The sequence below is a fragment of the Crocuta crocuta genome, unplaced genomic scaffold, assembly GCF_008692635.1.
Source record: "Crocuta crocuta isolate KB4526 unplaced genomic scaffold, BGI_CrCroc_1.0 scaffold110, whole genome shotgun sequence".
In the NCBI taxonomy this organism is placed as follows: Eukaryota; Metazoa; Chordata; class Mammalia; order Carnivora; family Hyaenidae; genus Crocuta; species Crocuta crocuta.
The window spans coordinates 1,385,272-1,403,779 of NW_027527386.1; the positions used below are offsets into that span (position 1 = coordinate 1,385,272).

An 18,508-nucleotide genomic window follows, 5' to 3' on the forward strand; every position below is an offset into this window, starting at 1 on the left:
CAGCCCGTCAGGGCGGCCGCACCAAATCCCACAGGCCGGTGGCTTCCTAACACTAGACCTGCATTTCTCACGGTTCCAGAGGCTGGGAGTTCAAGGTCAGGGCGCTGTTACCCAGTGCTCAGGAGGCGGAGGGGCGAGGGGTGAGGGGCACCCTGGGGTCTCTTGTAGGCACTGATCTGATTCCCGGGGGCCTCACCCTTGCCGCCAAATCCCCTCCCGGTGACCCTGCTTGCTGACCCTGTCACGCGGAGGGTGGGGATGTGGGGGGACGCAGGCCTCGCTGGCTCCCCAGTGCCCTGTGAGCCCCCTTACTGCCCGTTAGCCCGTTCCCCCAGCTCCACGACTCTCCGCCCCTCCCTCTGCCAGGAAGGCCCCCGGATTGCCCCTCTCACGGCTCCTGTGTTTTCTCTGCAGACGCTGTCCCGTCTGACGCTCGGCTCGAGGCCTCTGCGTGAGGGACCGGGGGCGGCGGCCTCCAGGGCGGACGGCGGAGGTTGCAGGTAGCTGTCAAGCATGGCGCCTGCCTGGGGCCCCGGCGTGGCATCCGTGGCTGGTCCCGTGGGCCTCCTCGTGGTCCTGCTGGTCGGAGGCTGCGCGGCGGAAGGTAAGAGCCCCCCCGCGGGAGGTGGTGGCGTCCGAGTTTACGCATTCGTGGGGGGAACGTGTGTCCCCACCTTCTCCCCGGGGCCCCTGTGCTCCGTGAATGAGGCTGCGTGAGGCGCCTGCTGGGCTCCGGCCTGGGAGGTTCAGGGGCAATAATAACGACGGCATAAAGAGCAGTAACAGTAACAACGATGACGGTGTATGTTGTCCTGGCATCAGCCCTGGACCAAGCCCGCTGCTGAGTACAGACCTGGTCTGCTTACAGCTGAGCGTGCGGGTCCCATTTCCTTCCACGTTTCCCAGGGGGAGACCCTGAGGCTTGGGGTGGGCCGGGACTCACTCGCAGTCACTCCTGAGTGGGCCACACGTATAAACCCCAGGGTCCTGGCAACAGATACACAGGCAACCAGACCTTCCCAGCCACCAGGAGAGGCTTCTTTCGAGAGAAGGGCATGAGAGGTGGGGCTTTGTGGCTGTGTAGGAGTTCGCGGAGGGAAAGGGAATTACTAATGAAGGTGCTAGCACACAGAAAGGCCCGGAGGGGCTGGTGTCATTTGGGGCGGGCAAGGCTTTACCTACCATCAGGGACCAAGAGTAGGTATCGGTCAGGCCAGCAGGAAAGAAACTGGGATCTGTGCTTAGTCTGGGTGTGAATCCTGACTTTGCCACCAACCTGCTGTGTGACCTCGGGCTGGTGACTCAGCCTCTCTTGGCTCCATTTCTGCCTAGACTGAATGAGACTCAGACATGCCCGTATCCCAGAATTCCTGTCCCAAGGACACACAGTAGGGCCCCATGTGCTGCTTCGCATAGTAGGTCCACAGTCGCGCGTCACCAGGAGTGCGGTAATTACTGCCATTGGGTGGGAACAGAGACCCACATGCTCACCTCGTCTGTTTGTGCTTCTTTTTTTTTTTTAATTTTTTTTTAATGTTTTATTTATTTCTAGGAGAGAGAGAGAGAGAGAGACAGCATGAGCAGGGGAGGGTCAGAGAGAGAGGGAGTCACAGACTGAAACAGGCTCCAGGCTCCGAGCTGGCAGTCAGCACAGAGCCCGACGCGGGGCTCGAACCCACGAACCGCGAGATCATGACCTAAGCGAAAGTCGGACGCTCAACCGACTAAGCCACCCAGGCGCCCCTGTTTGTGCTTCTTATTTTCGTGTTGTTTTTCAGTGAACGCCGAACACATTCAGATCGGCCCCCATGGCCTGAGGGCACGCATGCTGTTCTTATTCCCATTGTACAGATGGGGAGACTGAGCCATGGCGGCGTTCCGTGGCAACAGGAGGGAGCCAGGCTGTGTTTTGCAAGAGCCCGGGCTCCTGACTGTGACCCCATGTTCACTGCCTCCGGGCCAGGGGCTTGCGGCCAGCTGTGGTCTGTCTGGTCACCCCGCCGGACTGTACCTTGCTGGGCTCTGTTCCCCGTGGCGGAACGGCAAACCGAGGTGCTAAGCGTTTTAGCGTTTAGTTCGTTCATTCGCTCGTTTAAAAGTTTGTTTATTTTTGAGAGAGCGTGAGAAAGAGAGCAGGAACGTGGGGGAGGGGCAGGGAGGGAGGGAGAGAATCCCAAGCAAGCTCCACGCTGTCAGCACGGAGCCCAGCGCGGGGCTCGATCCCGTGAACCATTAGGTCATGATCTGAGCTGAAACCAGAATCGGATTCCCCACTGACGGAGCCACCCAGGCAGCCCCCTTGTTCATTTATCTGATGCAGGGTCGGATTGTTCACTGGGGCGGGCGCCCAGGGGGCTGTGGGGGGCACAGCAGCACCCNCCCCCCCGCTGTGACGACCACAGGTGTCCCCAGGTGAGAGTGTCCCATCCCCAGCTGAGAACCACAGGTTTTACTTACACTAGTTGAATAAACACCATGGTCGCTACTTTGACATCTTGCTCCAGTGATATTTACGAGCCTTGGGGAAACTGAGGCTGGCAGAGCCAGAGACCCGTGGTGATCGAGGGGCCCCAGGATTTGGAGACTACCCTGGCCTGGGTTCAAATCCCGGCTCTGTCACGCCACCATGGCAGATTGGTGCTCCCACTCACTCAGTGCGTTTTTATTTTATTTATTTTTTTTACAAATAGTTCATTGTCAAGTTGGTTTCCATGTACCACCCAGTGCTCATCCCCACAAGTGCCCTCCTCCNTGCTGCGGTGGAGGTCAAGGAGGTTGTTTCCTGCTTTCTCCTCTACTCAGTGCGTTTTTAATAAGCACCGACTGTGTGCCAAGCAGTGGTTTAGACACGGGACAGAAACATCTCATCCCTAGTGCGGGAGAAGCCCCGAGTGTGGATGGTGGACGTGCTGAGGACACGGGTTTCCAGAAGGGGAGGGTTGGGGCCTCATCATCAGGGAAGGTCGCAAGGAGGTGGTATCTGAGCAGACGTAAGGGAGCTGAGAAGTGTACCCTGTGGGCATCTGAAAAGTGTCCAAAGCAGTGGGAACAGTATATGCAAAGGCCTGGGGGCAGGACCCAGGGATGTTGGAAGAAGCCCATGTGGCTGGAGCAGAGTGAGTGAGGGGGAGAGAGTGAAGGGGGGGGCAGGGAGGGCATGGGGCAGGTCATGCGGGGTCTTGGGGGCCTCAGAGGGGCCTTGGGCAGAGCAAGGCAGGACCTGACTCCGGTGCTCCTGGGCGCCCTCTGGTGGCCGCTGCAGGGAGCACAGAGAGGGAAGGCACCTGAGCCCCGGGGGGCCCAGGGACCAGTGACTTAAGCTGGTCCAGGGGAGCAGTGCGAATGTCACCCAGGATCTTCGCGCCTGGCGTGCAGCCGGGCTGGCCCCGTGGCCGCTCCGTGGCCAAGCCCTGTGGTCACTGCTGCAGCGCTTTCCGTGTTGCTACTCCCTGCGCCCAAACCCAGGTCGGCTCCTCCCAGGCTGAGGCTCTTGCCCCTCCCCCCCCAGGTGGGGCTGTCACAGGGGCTCTGTCATGTGGGACCCAGCAGCGGGACCCCAGGCACCGTGATCTGGGCTGCCTGCTTCGGGGAATGGCCCAGGTCCTCGGGGAGCCACCGAGGCAGGGGGCTCTCGGACCACAGACAGCCCACGTGGGCCGCCGAAGCCACCAGCCAGCGCCCAGAGGCATGATTTGTGCCCTCTGCGGGCCGTCCCAGGATGCCATGCGGCTGGCCCAGGTGGGCTGGAGGGGCTGGGAGGGTGGGGTCTTGGGGCCCTAGCATCGGACTCTCCCCTGCGGAACCCAAAACAGAAAACAGAACTCAGGCCAGGGCGTCCCAGGCAGCCTCCGTGCAAGCGGTTTGCTTCCCTGGGGCTGGTGTCAGCTGGGCGTCAAGGTCAAGAGCCCCGTTTTCTCCAGGGCCCCCAGGGAGGTGTGGGGAGTCCGGGGAGCGGGGGCTGTCCCCCGCGCACCCTGCTGGGTGGCACGTGGCCAGGTAGTTCGGCCCAGCGTGATCGAGGCTGTGATGGGGGACGCCCAGGCAGCAGCGTGGACAGGCAGCTCCGCCCCAGCCCGTGGTAATCAGAGAGGGCTCCCCAGGGGAGGTGCTGGCCCAGCTGTGGGCGAAGCTGCCAGAAGAAGAGAGGAAGGGACAGCAGGGCTCCCGCTGGGTCTCCTCCCCTAGACTGGGGTCACGAACGGGCAGCGGATGCCTCCTGTCACCCACGTCTGCCCTTCCTCCCAGGGGCTCCCGAGAGAGGATTTCCCCAGAAGCCAGATCCCTGGCCCGGCCACGGTGACTTTCCTCCATGGCGCTGGCTGGGGACACATGGGGCCCCAGTCACCGTGCCTGAGGCTTGGAGGAGGGGCGGCCTAGGCGGTCTGAGCCAGGGAGGCCGGCCTGGCCCAGGGCTCGGCGCCGAGCAAACCATCTGAGTCAGACTTGTAGCCTGGAGGAGCGTAAGACGTGAGCCCAGGTTCAAATCCGGGCCGTGTCGTCTTCTGAGCCGTGTGACCTCACGCCAGCTTCTCAGCCCTGAACTTGCACAGGATGGTGGGCAACCACGGCTCCGTAGGAGGACACGGGAGCGGAAGGGGGGCCACACGTGACGGCCAGTGAAGTCACACACGGTCATGTCAATGGGAGTAGAGCTTTGAATAACGGAGGTGAGGCCAGTCAGGCCACTGGGGTGGGCACCCCGTTTTGTTCAAAGCCTCGCCTGAGCCGTGGGTGGGAGAAACCGGGTCCTGTGGGCACCGAGATAAGGTGCCCCAGGCCTCCAAATCTGCTTCAGGCTTCCGAGCATCCAGAATTTTCCAGGTGGGGCCACATGGGCCTCTGCTCAATCCTCTGATCTTGGAGGCTCAGGGACCCAGGGTTGCTGAGTGTCTGCCTCTCCTTGGACCTCAAACTTCTGCTTCCTTAATATGTTTCTCCTAGCAGCTCACCTTTTTATTTCAAATCTTACATTTTTAAAAGCATTTTATTGGGGCGCCTGGGTGGCTTAGTTGGTTAAGCGTCCGACTTTCGCTTGGGTCATGATCTCGCGGTTCGTGGGTTCGAGCCCCGCGTCGGGCTCTGTGCTGACTGCCAGCTCAGAGCCTGGAGCCTGTTTCAGTCTGTGACTCCCTCTCTCTCTGACCCTCCCCTGCTCACGCTGTCTCTCTCTCTCCTAGAAATAAATAAAAATATTAAAAAAAAAAAAATTTTTTTTAAGTATTTTATTTTAGGGAGAGTGCAAGTGGGGGAAGGGTAGAGGGCGGCAGACGATCTGAAGGGGACTCTGCGCTGACCACCTGGAGCCCGACGCGGGGCTCGAACTCACGAACTGTGAGATCATGACCTGAGCCGAAGCCGGATACGCAACCGACTGAGCTCCCCGGGCGCCCCTTGTCATCTTGTTTCTTAAGAAATCATTTCTGGGGCACCTGGGGGGCTCAGTCAGTTGAGCGACCGGCTTCAGCTCAGGTCATGATCTCACAGTTCGTGAGTTCAAACCCCGTGACATGCTCTCGCTCTCTCCCTCTCTCAAAATAAATAAACTTAACCAATCGTTTCTGTTTGTCTTTAAATAGTTGTAAATCTCAAAAAGGTACCAGGTAGCAAGGCTTTCTCCCTCTGTGTCCAGCCGCCTGGTTTCTCTCCTGGGGCCGCCGTCGTTTCTACACAGGCGTGTGCTCGCTCTCCGCGCCCTGTTTCTCTTGGCCCCTTTTTATTTTCCTAAACAGGACCGTTCACTGTGCTGTTTACCCTTCACTGTCTTCCATGTGACTGTATCTGCCTCTTGCTGCTCCTTCGCTGGTAGTTAGAAAAGCACTCTCGCCCCCGGATACATTAACCAATCCCCTTCTGTTGAGTAGGGAGGTTGTTTCTTGAGGGACCCTGCAGCCCGCCCAGCCCTGGGGCCTGTTGAGAAGGCGCTCAGGAGTAACTGAATTCACTTAACGAGATACATTGTAGCATTCCGAGTCCAGCGTCCAGTGAAAAGTCAATAAAAAAGAAAGGAATGGCATTGTCCTTTCACGGGATGCTGTGACCTGTCCACGGTGCAGAACCGAGGCTGTGGACGGGGTTAAAGATGCCAGTAACCCCCCCTGAGACTTTCCTGGAGGCTCGATCCATCAGATCAGTTGTGAGGGTTCATGGAGCGAGTCTGCTTCGCATCTCCGCTCGGCTGCGGGCTGGCTGTGCCTCGAACCAAAGGCCTGGCTTCTCTGTGCCCAACTTCTGTCGTGTGTCCAACGGGAACCTCAGTGGCCCCACGCTCGGTGCTGTCGGAGGGCGAAATGTGACTGAACTAGCCCCCTGCATACACTAGGTGTTCAATAAGTGCTTGCTGAATGTCTGCCTCCGGCTCTGGCCCGCCTCTCATTGGGACGCCTCCCACGGATTGAGAGGCTGGAGCCCTGGGTTCAAATCCCGGCTCTGACCTCCGGTCCCTTGGTCACCGGCCTCCGGCTTGTCTGCCCCCGGCCCATCAGGGAATCAGACCAGTTACCCCCTTCCAAGTCTTCAGGCCACAGGGACACTCCAGGGTTTGGCTGGTCGCCACTGGGACCTCCAGGCTCCAAATCTGAGGACCCCAGAGCCTCAGGGGAGGGCTCCCCATTTGCCATCTCTTGGGCGCACATGTGAGCGTGTGGGGCTCTGGTCTTGGGGGGGTGGGCGTGGGGAAGGCACTCAGACTCCACGTGTCTCTGCCTCCCTCCTTTCTCTCCCCTTCCATGGGGCCCACGTGGTGACCTGTGGCCGGGCTGGGGATGGAGGGCGTGTCTGGGTAGCCCTCCAGACCCCTCCTCTTCCCGCTCTATCTGCAGAGCCCCCCAGGTTCATCAAAGAACCCAAGGACCAGATCGGCGTGTCGGGGGGCGTGGCCTCCTTCGTGTGTCAGGCCACAGGCGACCCCAAGCCGCGGGTGACCTGGAACAAGAAAGGCAAGAAGGTCAATTCACAGCGCTTTGAGGTGAGTCGGGGCTGAGGGGAGACAGCCGGGCGCCGCCCCCTTATCTCCTGGGGTTGCAGGGGGGCCGGGCTGGGCGGGCCTCGCTGCCACGTGGCCAGCACACCTCTCACCCCGCCCCGGCCACGTGTCCCCACCTGCCTGCTCAGGGAGGACCCTGCCGGGCCGGCTGTGTGCTGCGTGACCCCCAGCAAGGCCCCGCCCTCTCTGTTTCATGTCACCACAACCCCATAACGCACACACGGCCGCACGGACTTCTCCCCCACACCCGCGTGCACACAGCCCTCCTCCTCGCACGCGCCCCGTCCCTGCAGTGCATCTGTACACGGGGTGCCCGTGAACGTGGACGGAACAGGCCCCGGCTCCAATCCCGGTCTNCCCGCCCCGGGCCTCAGCCTCACACTGACCTTTCTCCCCCGCCCCCGCCCCCCCCGCGGCAGACGATCGAGTTTGACCAGAGTGCCGGGGCCGTGCTGAGGATCCAGCCGCTGCGGACGCCCCGGGACGAGAATGTGTACGAGTGTGTGGCCCAGAACTCCGTCGGGGAGGTCACGGTCCACGCGAAGCTCACTGTCCTCCGAGGTACTGGCCTCCCGGGGGTGGGGGGCGGGGTGGGGCGGGGAACAAACCCGGGTTCACTGAGCCTTTGCAGGAGAGGCAGCGTTAAGGGACTAGCGTCATCACAGCGTCCCTTCATCCTCCGATTACAAGAGCCTGGTCCACCTCAGACTGGTTCACGAAACAAAGAATTCTTTGACCCGTGTCAATAAATGCCCCCGCCGTGGCCGGCTTCAGGTTCAGCTGGATCCAGGAGCCCGTACGGGGTTCTTAGCGCTCACCCTCCCTCTGCCTCTGGGTTGGTTTTCTTCCATGTTGCCTGTATTCTCGGTGGGATTCCCCCAGGCTCCAGGGCCCCCACCCCGAAGAGAGGACGGGGTGGCCCAGGATTACTGCCCACCGGCCCAGCTGGGGTCAGACGGCCCTCCCTGGGCCAGTCCCTGGGGCCAGAGGAGCGGATACTCTGATTGGCAGCGTTCTCCGCGGAGCGGGGGTGAGCCTGCCCACACAGGCAGGCCCAGTGAGGGCCGTTCCCCCGGAGGAACACATTCTGGACGAGGCAGCTGTCCCCCCTTCCCCCCCGTTCCCAGCTCCCCCCCCCCCACCGCTTTGCTGGGCTGCTGGCTCCGCCTCCTTCGGGCCGCCGGGGCACCAGGAAATCACGTTCTCCTTATAAAACAGCCTCCTCCTTCAGACAGCCCCCCACCGGGCCCCGCCGCCACCCCGGCTCCTGCCGGCTCTGCTGCAGGCTGGTGTAGCCTCTAGAGCTGTGTGACCCTGGGCAAGTTAATAACCTCTCTGAGCTGCACTTCCGCACCCCGCAAGTAGGGAAATGACCCTCCCCGCCAGGGGCGGTTACGGAACCGGGCTGGTGCCTCGGGGATCACCAGTTCCCTGGTGTCGTTCTAACTAGGCAGGGGTGGGTTCTGCCGTCGCCTACAGGGACACCCTGACCCTCTCCCAGCATTAGGTGTGGGGGTGGCGCCCACGCGTGGCTCCCGGGGCGACATTCGTCAGCATTCATCAAGCCGGGGATCAGGGCCACTTCCCTCCCAGNTTTAATTAAACTCCGAGGAATTGGGCACAATGTGGTGCGCGGTGAACATTTTTGTTTAATTAGGAGCTCTCGGTGCCGTGAGGCGGCCCAGCCTTCCCCGGCGCCCGCCCGCCCCCGCCCTGCTGGCTGCCGCCCACGCGCACGCGCGCNCGGGCGCGCGGGTCCCCCACGCGCACGCGCCGGCCTCGCGCTCCCAAGAACTGAGCCCGGGCGTCTTGGCCTTAACTTCCAGTGACGTCGTCGGTAGCCAATCAGAACCGCCTTTGGGGTTCAGGCCGCAGGCCCGGGAAGAGCGAACGGGGCCTGACCCACTTTGGACGGGGTCCAGCCACCTCCTCTGACTCGACTGGGTCCAGTTCGGGGGGGTTGGGAGTTGTGCAGCGGCCCCCCCAGTTTTCTCCGGGCTTTGCCAGGCCTGGGTGCCGATCCCAGCCTTGCTGTGTCCTGCGAGTGTGACCCAGGGGTGGCTGTGTTTCTGTCCCAGCCTTAGTTTCCCCCTCTGTGAAATAGGTCACATCTTTGAGGAAGGCACTGGAAAGTACCTGCGTAGCACCCAGTACATAGTGTCCAGGACTTGGGACCGGCGCCACCACTTTCCTGTCCCGCCAGTGCGATGGGATGGCACTATGCCTGTCCCTCCCGAGCCCCATCTTGGCTTTCTGTCCCCTGGCTGTATGCCTGTGGCTCGGATCTCTCCCGCACGGCGGCCTGTCTCCCACCTCTTCCCCAGCCCCCCAGTCCCCTCCCCCAAAGTGCCCACCATGCCCACTGCCCCTCCCGGGCATTCGTAAGCAAATCCATGCGCCTCTTTCTCTTGACACAAATAGGAGGCAGCAGGCTTTGTAAAACGCCAGAGAGTAACTGTTGTCGACTCTGCAGCCCAGACACTCTCTGTTGCAATTTCTCAGCTCTGCTGTTTTAGCTGGAAAGCCGCTGTAGACGACGTGGACACGGATGGGCATGGCCATGTCCCAATAAAACTTTATTAACAAGAAACAAACAGGGGGCCAGGTTTGGCCTGGGGGCTGTAGTTTTCGATCCCGGGTCTATACCATCGTTCTGTTGATCCCTGCCCCCTGAGCAACGTGGCTGGGACTTGATGAGGTGACGGCTGTTTCAGCATCATGTCCCATGGGTGGCCCAGCCTGTTTACGACGATTCCCTTTTGACAGTGTTTAGGCTGTCGCCAGCCTTTTGCTGTTGCAGGTCGCTGCACTGCATGTCTGGTGTGTGGCCCGTGGAGACTGCAGACGCAGCGCTGAGGGCTGGGGGTCTCTGGAGGGCGGCACCTTCCCCATCCAGACCGTAGCACCCGCGTCCCTGCCTGTTTGTCTTCAGTTTCACCGGCACTGCACGTGATCACATTTTTGTCGCTTGGCTGTCGGGCAGGGAAGGGAACGTGTGAGTTTGTCAGGCTTCTGCCGGAACCGGGTCTCCCCATCTGGGTGGCTTAACATATTCTCTTCGGGTCCTGGCGTCCGGTGGTCTGAGATCAGAACGGGGCAACCTGGTCCTGGGGCCGCTCGCCGCGCCGTGCGGACGGCCGTCTTCTCCCCACGTCCTCGCGTGGTCATCCTCTGCGCGTCCCTGTCACCCTCTCTCCTTCGTGTAAGGGCACCGGCCATACTGGATTAGGACCCACCCCAGTGACCTCCTGCTACTTAATCACCCTGTAGAGACCTGAACTCCAGATAATCACATTCTGAGGTCCTGGGGGCTCGGGCTCCGACATAAGATTTGTGGGTGGTGGGTGGGCTCCTTTTGGCCCACGACGGGGCTGGTGGGTGTTCAGATTTGCACTGAGGATCGTGGGCCCTGGCCCTGGGGAATCTCTGTCCGATGTGGGGGGGCAGGCCAGACTGGGGTGGAGGCGTCAGGGGTCAGAGCGAAAGGAGCCCGGGGTCCAGGTGCTGGAGAGCAAGGTCAGAGGTGGGAGGAGCAGATGCAGCGGGACCGGAGGCCCCCGAGCCGCCTCCCACGGCCGGACTTCAGCTCAGTGAGGCCACAGAGTCTGGGGTGAGTTTCAAGCGTGCAGACGAAGGCCACCTGGCACTTAGCTGGCCCTCCTCATCGCCTCAGCCCACGACCGTGTACCTGCCGGTCACTGGACATTGGGGGCTGAGGGTCTCCAGGGAGAGGGGCGTTTTCTCCCTCTGGTGTCCCTCCCGCCCCTTTAGCGTGGAGCGAAACTAGACCTTGGCCAACGAATGGGGACACTGAGGCCCGGAGCCGTGGTGACTGTCGTGGGTTAACAGCAGACAGAACTGAGCTGTTTACTCATTGATTGAGCACCTGCTGTGTGCCAGGCCCTGCGCTGGACAGCGGGGACCCGGCGGTGACACAGATACATCACGATGAATAGGGTTGGACGCTCAGATATTCTAGAGTCTGGGAGGATTTATAGCTCAGGCGTGTGACNCAGCCCCGGGGCAGCCCCCAAGGGGACACGGATGCATGGATAGAGGCTGAGAGACGAACTTGATATCTTTGAGGAACAAGGAGGTCTGTGCGGCTGGACAGACACGGGGTGAGGGTGGCTCATAGCGGGGCAGCTGAGACCAGCGGAGTCAGCGGCGAGCGAGGGTCCTGGGTCTCTCCAGAGGGTGGTGGGGACCATAGCGGGCAGCAGGGCAGTAATGGGGTTCAGTTTATGTTTTTATCTGTTCTTTTTTAATGTTCATTTTGAGAGAACGAGAGTAAGCAGGGGAGGGGCAGAGAGAGGGAGATGCAGGATCCGAAGCAGCTCCAGGCTCCGAGCTGTCAGCTCAGAGCCTGACGCGGGGCTCGAACTCACGAACCTGTGAGATCATGACCTGAGCCGAAATCAAGGGTCAAGACACTTAACTGACTGAGTCGCCCAGGAGCCCCAGTTTGTCTTAAAACTACCTCTGGATGCTGTAAAGTACCCCCAGGGCCTTTGATGTAGCCAAGTGTCTTCTGGGTGCCCTGGTGGCCCTGGGTGAGAAGCGCCGGTCTGGACTGGTGTCCCCCAGCACTCCCCCCTCGTGTGGCCCTGACCCTCCACGTGGCACAGGAGGAAACAGGCCACAGGGGCTCCCCTGGCCAGCCAGGGGCCGGGCTGAGATCCTGCCGGGGCCAGGGTCCACCTGGAGGGCTGGCCGTGCGGCAATTGGGCCCCCGCCCTGTTCTTCCCCTGTCTCCACCCTCAGAGGACCAGCTCCCCCCTGGTTTCCCCAACATCGACATGGGCCCCCAGCTGAAGGTGGTGGAGCGGACGCGGACGGCTACGATGCTCTGTGCTGCCAGCGGGAACCCCGACCCCGAGATCACTTGGTTCAAGGACTTCCTGCCCGTGGACCCCAGTGCCAGCAACGGCCGCATAAAGCAGCTGCGGTCAGGTGAGCACAGGGGGCTGGGAGGACGCGGGAGCCACAGAGGGCGGTAGGGGGAGGGCAGCATCTCCGGGGCCCAAGCCCTGGGGACTAATGGGAGACAGAAAGGCGGAGGGGATGGCATCGGCGTGGGGAGAGTGTCTTCAGAGCTGAGCCCATGGGGGTGGGCAGCCAGGGCTAGTGGGGAGCCATGGAGGATGGTAGGAGGGGAGTTTGTCCGTGCCTGAGTGGGGTTAAAATGGACCCTGAGACGTGTAGTGATGGGGAGCTAGAGAGACCACAGGGGCGGAGGGTCTCCAGTCCCCAAGCAGTGCAGTCCTGATGAGCCACAGAGGGTGGCGGGTGTCTGCAGTGCCCCAGCAGGGGGGACGCAGTGCGGTTCGGATAGGCAGAGGTGACGGGGAGCCGTGGAGAGTGGTGAGGATGGCCATCATCCGTGCCTGACCCTGGGTATGTAACAGGGCACAGAGAATCAAGATAATGATGACACATGGAAGGTGTTGGAGAGAGAGTGCTCTCTCTGCTGAAGGAGTAGCCGTGTCCAGGGAGGATGGAATGGGGTCCAGACAGGCCAGAGTAGAGAGGGGAGATGTCTAAGGCAAAGGCCAGTGGGTACTTCCAATGCTGAAGCAGTGAGTCTCTCCAGAGGGGGTAGGAAGCCTTAGACAGGTAAGGTAATGGGGAGCCATAGAGAGCTACAGGGAGAGAGTGTCTCCAGGACTGAAGCAGGAAGGAGGTGATGAGACACAGACAGGCGGTCCCGCCTGTAGTCCAGGCCCCAGCTGGGCCAGAGCCCAAGGCCTTGGCAGGGTAGTTCCACGCTGTGTCTCGGCATAGCCCCCGTGTGCCCCGTCTGTGAGTCTGTCTGTCTGGGGGGTGCTGTGTGTGTGTTGTGTCCGTCGTCCCACCGCTTCAGGGCGCGTCTACGCATGCGTGTCTGGGCTCCCGGCCCGGGCCTGACCCGCTTCCAGAGCAAGGTCACTGCCCGCCTCGCGTGGGCGTGCCCCCTTCTCCGGCCACGCCCCCACCCACCCCCCGGGCACGGGCACGCGGCAGGGCTGTGCCCGCGCCTGCACTCACAGTGTTGCGGCCCGCCGTGTACACGCGTTGGGGCAAGCCTCTTGTGGCTTCCTCGCCCCCTTCCTCTGGGGAGCCCGCCCTGGAGCCACCCCTGCCTGAAGGCCTCCTGGCTGTTCTCACCGCTCCGCTCCCTGCCCGGCCTCCCCCTGCCCCTCCCCGGGCTCCATCCGCCCTGCTTCTCGAGGCCGGTGTGCGTCCCCTCCCCCCCGTCCCTGCAACGACCCAGGAGGGGCCAGTCGTCAAGCCCAGGATCTCCTCCCACTCTGGGGCACCGAGGCCCTTCCCCCTCCCCCTCCCGGCCTCCCTGCCGGCCGCCTGGAGGAGGGTCAGTCATGCGCCCCCCGCCCCCCGGGGTAGTAGTGACCTCATGAAGATCACGGACCCCAGGGCCCCGGGCACCTGGGTCGATGGCACTGCGTCCCGAGATCAGGTCATTTTCTCTGGGTCTCGGGGTCGCCTCCTGCCCAGCACTGTGGTGAATGCCTGGCTGGCACGTACTAGGTGCTCAGCGAACTGAAGCTGCCTTATCGATCCTGACAAGTCTGATTGTCGGCCCGACCTCCCCTCCCGCCCCGCCCCCGGAGAGGACACAGGCTGCTGCCGGCGCCCGTTAACCTTCCTGTTCTCTTTTCTTGTCCCTCTGTTGTAAACGTTCAGAAACCTTTGGTAAGTCCTGTCGCTTCACCACGTCAACCANCCAGGGGGCCACAGAGAGGGGAGCCCAAAAGGAAAAGAGGAAAAAAAACAACAACCCACGAGGCCCCAAGGGGCAGTTCAGACCCCAGAGCAGAGGCTCAGGGGAAATTAAGGGGATCCCAGCGCCCCGCAGTCCCCCGGCCTTGACCCTGCCCGGCATTGATGGAATGACAGGTGTGGGGCTGGGTCACAGGCTGGCGCCAGGCACTGCCTCTCCCAGCGTGCAGCCCGAGTCCCCGGCACCGGCCGTGGGAATCACTGAGGCTGGCCCAGGAAAGTTCCTCCCCTTCCTCGCGGTCCGGAGCAGAACCTCCTTTTAATGCCCGTGAGGTCTGTCCTTTCCTTCCCACACGCGAGGGGGCGCCGTGGGCTGTGGTGCCATCCTGGGACGTCCCGTTCTCTGGCGCCTGGGTTCCCACCAGCCCGAGGCCAATTCCCGTCTGCTCCCAGGAGAAGGAGCAGGGGAAAGGGGCCTCGGGTTGAGGATTTTGTAAGAATAGAGGCCTGGGAGAGCCGGGTTCAGAGCACCCCGCACCCCCGGCTCCCGCCTCTGATGATTCCCTGGTGCCTCTGGGCTTCGGTTTGCCAGTGTGTCCATCCGCCCGCGTGCCTGCGGCACGTGGCAGGGGCTGGCGCGCTCTCCTGGGAGCCGCTCTGCCCTCGCCCGGGGCCCCCTCCTTCCTGGGGTTACCAGCGGCAGCGGAGGCCACCAGATCTCTCCCAGGAAGATGAGCTGAGGGCTTACAACTCCAGCCCGGGCCCGCCTTTCTGTGTGTGTGTCCCCCCAAGTCGCACCTGCCCCCGGCGCCCAGGTAAACGTGTAGATGGCTCTTTCCTCTTTTCCTTCTGGAAGCTCAGGAGGCAGTAGGGCCCTCGCTCTGCCCTCGATCCCCTTTCACTGCACTCCCCTGTCCCCGTTACTCGGCCTGTCTGAAATGCCTTCCCTTTGCTTTATGAATGCCCAGCCCTGGGGCACTAACCCCTCCCCCATGTCTCTAACAAGATTCCCAAGTCCCTTCCCCTCCTCCCCTCCTCCCCTCCTCCCCTCCTCCCCGTCCCTCCTGAGATGGAAAGAAGGAAGGCAGATCAGTGACCTCCCTCCCTCAGCCCAGAAGGAAGGCAGCCAACAGGCCCAGGCCAGGCCGCAGACCTCCCTGGGCCGCAGGGACTCCAGCCAGTCTAGAGAGGTTTCTAGACTCCGTCTCTCCCTCTCCGGGAGATTTCCACCTCCTATAGGAAGCCTTCCTAACTCACAAGCCCCCAGATCCTGCTCTGCTCCTAGGAGCCTGGCCTCGACTTCCTCGGCAAGGCCTTCAGGGTCCATAGGCTCAGGGCTGGCTCAGCCCCTCCCCCGCCCTCCGGGGACAGAGTGGACAGGCCTGGCTTGTGGCCCCCCGGCCCCCCAGGACTGCCTTCTGAAATTCACCTGACTCTCTCTGCTTCCCTTACAGAAAGCACTCCGATCCGAGGTAAGAGGCTCTTTACCCACCCACTCACACTCTCGCTGCCCCCCCCCCGGCTCCACGGGGGGGCTGCGTACACCCAGGCCCCTTCCGCACGTCGACCCCCTGCGGCCCCGCCCAGTGTCTGTTTAGTCTCCGTGTCTGTGTCGCTGTGTGTGGCTGTGGGGCCGAGTGTGGCCACCTGGCTCCAAGGGAAGGGGCCGTGCCTCCCACGCCCCTCAGTTTGTGATCACTGCTCCGTACGCAGACCTCGTCTCCAGCCTCAGTCTTCCCTTCTCTAAAATGAGCACGCAGAGGGGGCCTTCTGACTCCACAGCTCCTTCTGAACAGAGGGTCCCACCCAAGGGAGCAGAGGAAGAGGCCGTCTCAAAGGCCACCCCCCCTCCCCCAAGTGCTGACTAGAATGGCCTAGAATAGGCCTGGGTCAGAGCCCTAGGGAAGACTCAACATCTAGTCCTGACTTTGCCATGAAATGCTGTGTGACCTGGGACAGGCTCCCTGCCCTCTCTGGGCTTCCACAGTATTTCATGCCTGCCTGCCTCCCCAGAGCCCTGAAGCTGGGGAAAAGTAGGAAGTGTGAAATGGGAGAAGATTCTGTATCCATAGCCCCCCCCAAAAATAATCCGGGGGCCTCATTTGTGGGCGCTCCTCATTTCCTTGCGAAAACCGTGAACAAAACTGGGTAGAGGGGTCTCCTGGGAGCTTGGACTGGATTTTTGGGCTCTTGGTGCCAAGGACGCTGATGCCTGGGATTCAGACACCCTTGGAGATAATTCATTTGCCTTTAATTCACTCGTGGCCAATAAGCGTTTGGGTCCAGACCCGTGATTCAGGCATTCGTGGAGATGTCCACCCTGTGTCATTCAGTTATGAAAACAAAAACTTTGACCCAGGCCTTTGATTTCAGACATACTTGTGGAAATCTCTGCCTAGTTTTTACTGACTCCCGGGCGTTCAGGTAGTTTATGGAGGCCTGCGATTTTCTACGTACTTAAAGGTGTTTGCTCAGCTTCATTTCCTCGTGAAAATGAGGATTCGGCCCAGACTTGTGTTTTCAGATCTCCTCGGGGAGACGTTAGCCTCCTTCTGATTGACTCATGGGCACCGCAGTGTTTGGTCGAGGTCCCTGCTTTCGTACATCCTTGAGAAGTTTCGTTCCTTTTAGTACGTTGATGGGGAGTTACGTATCTTTATCTGGGCCTGTGATTTCAAACGTAGGGGAAATCAGCCTTTTTTCCTACACTCCTAGGCATCACGGCCCTTCACGGCCTGTGATGTTCAGGACACTTGAGAAAACTGGCCTCTTGAAACTTTTATTCACTCATAACCAACAAATTCTTTGATCCTGTGAGTCGTGTGATTTTTCAAACACACGTGTGGCGTTTTCGGCCTCAGTGTGCGGGCATTAGGTTTTTCACGGGGGCCTCTTGATTTCAAACACTTGGCACGTTTCCCCATTAACCCACCGGTGCAGTGGACTTGGGTCTAGGACCGTAATTGCAAACATCCTTGCGGAAGTTCATTTCATTACTCGCCAGGCTGCTGGACCCGGGCCTGTGATTTTAAAACCGGTGGGTGAATTCAGCTTGCTTAGATTTATTGAGGGGAATCCACGGGGGACATTCAAGCTCGTTTTCAATTAGTTCCAGGTAGAGAAGGCTTTTGATCCAGGCTGTTGATTTCAAACACACTTGATGTATATCAGTCTCCACATCCTTTGCCTTAGCTGATGTGAGAGGTGACCCAGTCCTAAGGTTCAGTTAAAGAAATACAGCCTTGTCTCTCTGCACAGGCACCGCAGGCTCCGAGACCTGTCGTTTCAAACACACCTGAGGAACCGAGGCCCGTGTTCATTTACTCATGGGCACTGCTTAAACCAGCAGAGCACCACCAGCTTCCTGAACTTGCACTTTTCCTGCGATCGCCCCTTGGGCCCCGGGGTCTTTCAGACGACTGCTGTGGGTTATGAATGCCAGTTCGGTCCCCGCTCCCCCCCACCCCTGCGTGGAGAGCATCACTCACTTTTGCAAACATACCTCCACGGCTCAGAACTCCCTAGCTTCGTAGTTAAACCTGGCAGTCGTTGAGGAAGCACCAGCCCCGCGTCCACCTGCTTTCCCAGCCAGGGTGGAAGGTTTGCAGCCGAGCGCGGGTGCTGCGGCCGGTGTCGGTCTAGGCCTCGGGTGGGTGGAGACGAGTAGCCCCGCTCCGGCTCCCAGGCTAACTCCTCTCTTGTGTCTGCCTCTCTGGCCCAGACGGAGCAAGAGACAGGCCGCACAGGGCTCTGGGGCAGGCGGCCCGGCCTGTGCCCAGACGGCCCCTGACTGGCCAGTCTTTCTCCCCTCCCCCCACAGGGGCCCTGCAGATCGAGAGCAGTGAGGAGACGGACCAAGGCAAATACGAGTGCGTGGCCACCAACAGTGCCGGCGTGCGTTACTCGTCGCCCGCCAACCTCTACGTGCGAGGTAGGGAACGCCGCATCCAGGTCGAAGGCAGGGACCCGTCCTCTCCTGCCCCTCTTCCCTCCCTGGGCTGGCAGCCTCCGGGCTCCCCTGTTCCCTGCAGACCCGAGCAGGAGGGCCTCTCCCCCCCGCACCCCCTGCTCACGGCAGGACTTCGGGTGAGGGGGGCATCCCTCTCTGGGCCTCAGTTTCCTTACCGCTCAAACGGGGGGCAGCCAACGCCCCCACCCCCGTGCCTGTGACAGACACCCCGTGGGCTGCAGGGCTTGGTGGGGAGGCAGGAGGGAAGGGGGCGGGGCCGGGGGNCCAGAGCCCGGTGCTCTTTGTCTCCTAGTTACCCCAGGGAAGACCTCCTTTCTGCCCCAGTGAGGCCACGGCCTCAGCCACGACCACGGCCACGGCCGCGGCAGGCACGTAGGCCTGGGGCTCGGCGCCCCCGTCAGGCCGCGGCAGGCACGGCACGCCCCAGGAGGCCCTGGGGAGCGTCAGCCCGGACTTCCTCCTGGGTCCCTTGGTGTCCCCTCAGAGGCGCCGGGGAGGGGGGGTCCCCCTGTCCCCAGGGGCCTTGGTCGTCCACCCCTCTTATGCCCCCCGCGTTGGTTCTCTTCCGTTCTTTCAGAAATTTTAATCTGCTTCCTCCACCGTTTGCCCTTCGCCCTTTCCCGCCTCCCCGGGGNNNNTCGCCCTTTCCCACCTCCTGGTGGCTGTTTCTGATCTGATTTCCTGGTAGAAACAGCCGCTTCTGCCGGCACTCAGGGCCCCGTTCAAGCCCCGGGGCTGCCCATGGGCTCTGCAGGCGTGGCCGCATCCACGCTCCTCCCGGCCTCAGTTTCCCCCTTTGGAGGCACCAAGCCCCCACCGTCCTCGAGCCGGGAGGC

At 61.4% G+C, this 18,508-nt stretch overlaps 1 protein-coding gene across 1 annotated transcript in view; it reads left to right on the plus strand.

Moving 5' to 3' along the window:
* The first annotated feature begins 414 nt into the window (after positions 1-414).
* The window catches only part of PTPRS (protein tyrosine phosphatase receptor type S), an 81,708-nt gene continuing 63,614 nt past the window's right edge, over positions 415-18,508 (plus strand). The window contains 7 exon segments of the mRNA XM_077751249.1: positions 415-604; positions 6,819-6,964; positions 7,402-7,543; positions 11,747-11,935; positions 13,667-13,675; positions 15,157-15,174; positions 17,523-17,633. Coding sequence (XP_077607375.1) covers positions 514-604; positions 6,819-6,964; positions 7,402-7,543; positions 11,747-11,935; positions 13,667-13,675; positions 15,157-15,174; positions 17,523-17,633 — 706 coding nt within the window. The 5' untranslated portion in view covers positions 415-513.